This window comes from Octodon degus, unplaced genomic scaffold (assembly GCF_000260255.1).
Source record: "Octodon degus isolate 3935 unplaced genomic scaffold, OctDeg1.0 scaffold00167, whole genome shotgun sequence".
NCBI classification, from domain to species: domain Eukaryota; kingdom Metazoa; phylum Chordata; class Mammalia; order Rodentia; family Octodontidae; genus Octodon; species Octodon degus.
In genome coordinates, this window is record NW_004524743.1 from 4635631 (window position 1) to 4644086 (window position 8456).

General features: G+C 36.6%; 1 protein-coding gene across 1 annotated transcript in view; it reads right to left on the reverse strand.

The window, feature by feature from the left end:
- Positions 1-4089: 4089 nt before the first annotated feature.
- Positions 4090-8456, reverse strand: part of Adgrl4 (adhesion G protein-coupled receptor L4) — a 115299-nt gene continuing 110932 nt past the window's right edge. Inside the window, exons 14-16 of the mRNA XM_004643176.2 lie at positions 6759-6850; positions 5268-5436; positions 4090-4922 (exon numbers count right to left, since the gene is read on the reverse strand). Of these exons, the coding sequence (XP_004643233.1) occupies positions 4860-4922; positions 5268-5436; positions 6759-6850 (324 nt within the window). The 3' untranslated portion in view covers positions 4090-4859. The remainder of the gene's footprint in view (positions 4923-5267; positions 5437-6758; positions 6851-8456) is intronic.

Genomic DNA, 8456 nt, shown 5'->3' on the forward strand with positions numbered 1-8456 from the left:
TAAGTTCTAAAAACATAAGTGGCTCAATCTATGGATGAGATCAGAGTCTTCATAATCCAATAACTTTCCAAAATCTCTACCTGTACAACTTCTGCATTGGGATATGCTGAACCTCACGATCCAAACTAAACACATTTTATATCCAAATGATAGTGCTGTGACATTAGGCACTTCTCACAGTGAAGAATAAGATGATCATTGGCTATGTTATTGAGAAAAGTAAAAAAAAAATAGTACAATCTAGCAATAGATATTGAAATCAACTTTCAAGAAACTTTCTTTTCTATAAATGCTATCAGTAAGTGATTTCTCTAATATTTGTCAGTTAAACCTTAAGATTTTATTTTTTATTTTTTGGGACGGGTCTACAGGGTGTTCAGGGTCTCACTACTAGATCTGACTCATAGTGATCCACCTGTTTACAGCCTACCAAGAGCTGGGATTATAGGTGTGTGCTACCACGCCCAGTCTCAATTGCCCTCTCAGGGTGCCCCGGGGGCGGGGCCAGCAAGGCAGACCTGGGGATTGAACCCCCTGTCCCTGCATCTGCTTGCAGGCACTTTAATCTGCTGAGCTACTTGACCAGCCCTTAACCTTAAGGTTTTAAAGCATATACACCAAATGAAGACTTCACAATGAACCCTAGTGCCCAGGTAACCAGGTGAGCTTTAAGTGCTATGGTTATAGTGATTGAGGCAATTAGTAAGAACCACATTGATGAGGGATGCTTGATAGAGATGGACCCTGAATAGTAAGTGCAGTCTACATGTGAGAAGACATTCCAAGTAGCAGACCATCTGAGATGTTCTTTCTGGAGTAACCATACTGGGTTTGTAAGGCTTGCTTTCCCCAAAGATTTCATGTTCAAGAAATTAGACAAAAATACTGATACACAGAATGGTTTTGGTGAGGATATCCAAAGTGGATACAAGAAGTTACACAGCATATGCAGAAATTTGAGGAAAGCAGCTTTTGCTTCCTTGTGAATGGCAGGCATTGAATTAAAAAGGATGAAAAACTGATGTTTCCATCAAATTAATTTGCAAGATGTGTTGGTTATACTCACATGCAGATTGTGAAGCATTTGGCTATAGATTTTCTTATACTTTTTTATAATTAGTAAGTTACATGTAAAAATTTTTCCAAACACAGTATAATTCCTAGATCCATGGATGTTTTTAGCTAAGAGATTATTATTATTTCTACAGTCAGTCAGAAAATTTGGCATTCATTCATCTTCTGAGTCTAAGTTTCAGTATTGGGTTCTCTGATTCACTCAAGATCTAGTAAGTCCCTTCTCTCCATTTTTGAGTAAAAGAGGACTTTGAAATTTAATATTTATTGGTCAATTTGTGGTATATTTTAGGGCTGAAGAAACTGAGAATACATCTTCGTACTTACTCCGTTCACTATTATGTGAAAAATGAAATGGTAACTTGCAGCCAAATGGGAAATGAAACACTACTTTATTAGTTGGACAAGCTTTTTTCAAATCCTTAAAGTATATCTTTCCTGCAAAATCTGAATTAAAGCATAGTATAAGTTCAAGGCTTTGTTGGTGAACTCAATCCTCAGTTACATCTAAATTAACTTGAGGCTGTCCCTTCCCACCTAATTGTGTCATGTGCATGAGAAGGCACTTCTACGTCATCTCAGAGGACACCACAGGGGAAGATCTGAAGCACAAGGACCAAAGCTGGACTAGTTAGAGGGCTGCAGCTGTTATCACATTACGTCTGTGCTCAGAAGGTAAACGTCTTCCACTCAGAAGTTGGAAAAGAGACAAAGTACTTGCCCCCAAGGACAAACAAAAGTAAGCACAGAACATGCCCTGAATTTGAGCTAATTGCAGGCTGTGTGATAAATGGCAGAGAGGTTCCAGAGAGAGGGAGACACAAAGCTGAGAATGATTAATTCTTGTGAGATTTAGGCAAGCATATTAGGGAACAAGGATGCTTGTCAGAGTCATGGTTGTTGTCAAAAAGAGCAAACTATAAAAATAGAGAAATGGATAAACTACAGTAAGTTTGGAGAAAGGGAAATAGTTTAGTTTGGGGCTGGCCAAATAGCTCAGTGAGCTAAAGTGCCTGCTTAGGCAGAGCACGGGGATCGGGGTTCGATCCCTGTACCACAAGCTGTGTCAACTCTGCTCCTGGGGCACACTGAGATGGCAATGGAGACTAGGCACTGTGACATGTGCATGTAATTCCAGTGCTTAGGAGGCTGAAAACAGGAGGATCACTAAGAGTCCAGCCTACGTAGTGAAACCCTGTAGATTCTGTATGGAGTACATTAAAAAAATATAGTTTAGTTTGGTTTGACTGAAGAAATTTGGATAGAGTAAAGGGAAAAACTGAGGAGGTAAACAGAGAAGAGAAGGTCTTAGATGTGAAACTAAAGTATATAAGACTTATCTAGTGACATCTAAGGGAGATGACAGAGGACTTACATTTTTCCCTCATGAAATGAATGCTGGTTGTCTCTGAAGATGGCATCATATAAATATTTCCACAGTATTAGTTTCTTGTGGCTGCCCTAAGAAATCACCACAAACTTAGTGTCTTAAAACCATTATCTATCCATTCATTTGTCTGTCTGTGTGTGTCTCTTTTTATCGTCTATCTACCTTCTACTCTACTGTTCTGAAAATTAAGACTCCAAATGAATAAAATAAAAATATCTGAGAACTGACTTCCTTCTGGCGATTAGAAAAGAATCCATGTGCTTGCCTTTCTCAGCTTCCAGAGGTTTGTCAGCATTCTGTGGTTTAGGGACTTTTTCCCACTGCTAGAGGAGAGACGGGTGGCGCAATCCCTCGTGCTGCATCCCGTGACGCTTGATCTTCTCTGTGGTTCATCAGGCTGGTGTGATTAGAGCAGTCCCACATGGCAGCTCAAGGATCATCTCTCTCCCTATCTCAAGGTCAGCTGACCAACAACCTTAATGCCTTCTGCAATTTTTATTCTCTTGACTGTATAATCTGCTATTCCCAGATTCTGAAGATGAGGACATGGATAGCTTTAGAAGCTCATTATTCTACCTAGAGCACAGAGCTTGCACACACTGACTAAACATTACCTTTTAATATCACATTGCTATTACACTGTCCCATAATGCAAAAGAGAACAGCTGGTCAGAGGGTTAGCATGCAAGGACTTAGCAAATATAATGAAAACCTACAGTGATGCATCTACTAAAATGTAAAAATCCTGATGGGTAGGTAAGACCTAATTCTTCAGAAAAGGACTTAGCATAGCAGTGGAGGGAGTGCTTTCTCTAGAGAATGTTTTATTTGTTAGAATAAGATTTGACAGACTTCATTTTAACAGCTGGAGAAATTAATTAAAGATCACACCATTCTGTGTATTGGCGCAGTTTTATGGGTAGTTGCTGAAGAGCTATTTTTTTTTAAATAAAATCACCATTTCTACATCATAATGAGAAAATCTGAGAAGAGATAAAATCTGTACATTTAAGCAAGTACTCTTTAATAGATGAAGAAGACTGTCAGAAAATAGATCCACTGTGAACATTTCTACAGTTCCTGGTAATTTTTTTGTCATAAATAAAATTTTTAAATGTGTACTTCTCTGAACAGGAAAAAAATAAACCAATGCCCTTTATAAATACTTTGATATTTATGGAATTCTCTTAAAATGGTGAACTAATAAAAGCTATTGTGATATGAAGCATAATATTTCTAAAACTAAAAGCATTCAAATACCAGTCTAATTTGATTGGATAGTTTTCACTATGGTGAAATGTTATAGAATAAATAATTCAGAGGGCCGGCCAAATAGCTCAGCAGATTAAAGCACCTGTAAGAAGGTGCAGGGGCTGGGGGTTCAATCTCAGGACCTGCCATGCTGGTCCCAACCCTGGGGTGTCCTGAGATGGTGATGGAGACTGGGCATGGTGGTGTGTGCCTGTAATCCCAGCATTCAGGAATCTGTAACCAGGTAGATCACTACAAGTCCAATCTATTAGTGAGACCCTAAACACTGCAGACCCTTCCCTAAAATACCAAAAAAAAAGAATAAATAATTCAGGTTCATATATAATACTTTTATATTTACAAACAAATGACACTATATTTTGACATATTCATGTTTTATTGATGGTGCATCTGAAGTCACAATTAGTGATATAAGTATAAAAACACCATATACCTTCACCTATTTGAAAAACTGATAATTTTGTTTTCATTTGTGGAGTTATATTTTAGAATACTGAAAATGTAGATATAGCAAATAGCTGTTTTCATAGAAATTTAAGTTAAAAAAAGTTCACAAAATGCCCAGATGTGTTTATTCAAATTCTTTATTTTACCACCAAAATCTCTTATCTAACTTACAAAATAGTAAATTCATTTAAAACACATCTTGTTCTTACACTGGCCATTTATTTTTTCTTGTTCTATATTCTGCCCCTTCCTTTGCTTACTTTTTGCTTTCTGTAACACAGCTCATTACCAAGGTGGTAGGGGACTAGTTTCAAAGAAAACAAAATATCAAGCCAGTGGTCTCCTGCAGGAAATTTATATATTTCTTGTAGCAGAAAGAAATCTCTCCTTGGGCACAGCGATATCACTCTTGAGAAACCAATTACTTTTCAAATATCTACAGTACTGCTTTTGACATAACTGTCATATAGTAAAACATACTATAGCTGTATAGTACATAAGTTTATCTTTATTATATACAATTCTTACACTGGAAACAGATAAAACCCAAATTTAAAATACTTGTTTATCTAGTAATGAATTAACTGGAGCATAACATTGAGACATCTTTATATGCTGCTCAGCTACAACATGGATGCCAGTCCTTCCAGCTGTAATTATCCACAGTTCTCCATGTTTACCGTAAGCAACCAAAACAGCAAGGGACATTTTTGAACAATCTGTAATACTCTTCTTGGATCTTGAAAAAAGAAAAGAAATGTTAAATATAGTCATAGCAATCACGTTGTATTATTTTCAAATCCCCAAAATAGCTGCATTTGCTTCTTTAAAGTATTGTTGGTTGTTGATTATTTATCAGAACATGCTTAGGTGAATATAAGCTATATATACGTAGCTAATGACAAGTTCCTTTAAGAAAGCCAACTTCCCAATGAACAGCTAAATGGTCTGATTAAGTAGTTAAATGCACTACACTAAAGCAATGAAGGTGAGTCATACATCTAGGAGAATAAAAGTTTCCTATCAGTTTGGAAACAGGCTACATGATTGTACTGTAGGGGTGATCAAAGGAGATCTTGCTTACCTTTCTAGATAAAACACACAGGAACAAGAAAATGAACATCCCCTGGAAGGCATTGCTGATTGTGAAGAGGTAGGCGGTCACCACCGATGCGTGCACCACATGGAGAACCCCGAAGATCCAGGTCGTGCCCAGAAGGAAGAGGAGGGCAAGGGCTCCTCTCGCGCAGGACCTGCCATGCATTTGGGCTGCTTTAGTTTAGAAGGACACACACATTCCAGAGACTCCCCAAGCCCCTGAAACTTACGGATTTTCACCTCAATAAGCGATCTGTTACAACAACCATTGACGCCTTCCAAGTTTGACAAGGTGTTTTTCAGTTAGATGGGACAGTGTTTTGGGTAGGTCACTGCACTGTGGCAGGACAGGATTCCTGACAGGAAGTTTCCTTTACTCAAATGTAGCATTTAAAAAACTACTTAATTTTAATATATTTTTATCCAGTATACTGCAGTGTGTATGCTTTGATTTTTTTAATCCAAAATGGTAGTAATTCCTGAAGGTAAGACATACACCTATCTGATAGAAAGTATTTTCCCTCACAAACCCTGAAAAGTATGCCATGTGGACTTGGGTCAGCTCATGCTCAAAACATCCAAGGAGCTTCCGGAAAGTTTCATAGAGAAAAAGGTGAAGGATATAAAGCTAAAAATGTGTTTTCGTAATGCAGTTGCCTCAAGATCGATTTGTGTCTGTACTGATGTCTTAAAAATTAAAGAAAAACTACTCGTACATATTTTCAACTGTTTGCTAGTGATTTTCGGTAAAACAATATCCAAGCCTGCTCTGAAGACAGTGCCTTGGAAATGACGCAACTACCGATTCCTCTCTTGTCTTCATTGTAGCCCGATCATTCTCTCCTGCAGAAAGCATCATAGCAGTTGTGCCTCAGAAAATGAGTCATTTCATTTTTGTTAAAACCAGCATACTACACGAAACTATGAATGGTGTAGAGAAATAAAAAAAGCAATTGATCAAGCATTTGCTAAATCTGCACCATAAATCTTGTGCAAGGTATTGCAACTACAGCAGTGTTTCCAAGCAACCCAAACGGTGTGTTGTTTGCCACGTTCCCTGTAGTATACTTCAGTTTTTCCAGAACAAACCATTTTGAAGGTCTCAATAAATCAGTTTTAAAGAGAGAAGGTTAAAGCAAAAATCATAGCAACAGTCAGACAGAGAAATACAAGAGAGAAATATTTGCTAAACTCAGAGTTATGATTTAGAAGAGCCAATCCTAACTAAGACCTCATTTTGTGTTAAAATGAGCGTGGTTTCTCTTTCAAAAGTGGAGTAATTTGAAAGACAGTGTTAGTTACTTGGGGCTCTGTGCTGTTTTATTAGAGATATGACAGGTATTTTCTAGAATACATTTTAGAGATGGTGGAAGAAAGTCTGAACTAATCATTTGAATAGTAGTAATTTCAAAAAGGTTTTGTACTGTATATAAAGGTTTTAGTTTTAAAGTCAACGGGTACTTCAAGAAACATTTACCTTATGTTCTCATAGCAACTAACTTCTGGCTTCAGTCCAGCAGTATGACGAAAAACTTTGTATATGATAACTCCAAAAGCCAAGAGATTTACCTGGGAACATAGATTAATTAGAAAAAGAGGTAATTTTCATGGTAAAGTTGATACTTATAAAAAAGGAATGAAGATTTCCATAAGATGCACACCAAAAATCTCATGGCATTTGAATCTACACTATAGTATACAAACTCCCTGGTAAGCGTAGACAAATGGATCTGTGGTTGATTTTTACAGTATTCCTAAACATTGTTAATGTACATGACAGTAAGTGCAATTGCTGGGTCTTACTAAGGAACTTAGTTAAGAAATTCTTCAGATATTATAATCAGATCTGCAGATGGATGTATATTATTTGCTGTGAGTAATATAAATAATGTATACACTAAGATAAATTATGATTTGAACAGCTTCATAAATACTCGAAGAAGTACAATTTTGTTAGACATAATTCTCTTGACCCCTCAAAAAATTTAGTTTGGGGAGAAAAACTTAAAAGAAGTGTATAAGATTCAACAAAACTCCTCACTTTCTTTTGGTACAAAAACTTGGAGTATGCTTTCTTCTGCTTATGTTCTGTTCAGATAGCTCTTTTTATATTTATAGTTAAAATTCATTACCCTATATTTAACCTTAGAAGTGTCTGAGATATGAATCAATGAAATAAATGTTTGTTGGAAGACAAATACATTTTACTGATGGACATTCTATTATTTTTATTTTATACTATGAGCTAAAAAGAATGTGTTGGTCTGAGGAGATGGCTCAGGGGTCTAAGCGCCTGCCTGGTAGTGCAAGGAGCCGGGTTTGATTCCCAGTACCACATGCCCTGCCATCCCTGGAACGCTGAGTGCACAGAGCTGGCCACTGAGACCAGGTATAGTGGTGTGTGCCTGTGATCCCAGCGCTGAGAGGTTGAGACAGGAGGAATACTGCGAGTCCCAGCTGCGTAGTGAGACCCTGGACCAAATACATAACTAAAAAAAGACTGAAAAGAAAGGAATGTGTAAATTTTCATTCCTTTTAAATGTTACTGTATCATGAAAAATTTCTCTTTCTCTTGCTTTTGGAAGCTTTACTGTGATTATTTGTAGCCAGAAGATTAAATGAGTATTATAAGTTATATGTATACATATTCTATTGTAAGCATACTTATAATTAAAAACATTAACTATTCTAGAAATAATAGACTAATCCTTTATTGAATATATTTTCTTAATCCAATTTTTAAAACTCTTTTCCTGTGAAGGTAACCGAGTGCAACACTATAATTTTAAGCTAAGACTACCACTGCTAGTAATTTAGAAGCTCATAGTTAAGAGAAACATTTCTCTCCTATATTGGAAGAAATTTTATATAGCTTCAAAAAATGAAATGGAACATTTATTGTTACAAGAAGCAATATATCAGAGAGTGTCATAGCATCATTATGGAGAAGGGTTTAGAGAAGGAATTTTAGAGGATTACTGGGTGTAGTCCCTTCTTCCTGCTTCTGTCAATTACTTCTAATTGCACAACTAATTAATTCTAATTACAGTAATGCTCCCATACAAATAAAAGACTTCAGCAATTGCAGGGGGAAGATAAAGCACATTTGAATTGATTTAGTTGACAGTTCACCCTATTTATATGCTTAGATAATTCACTGAAATGACAATTTAAT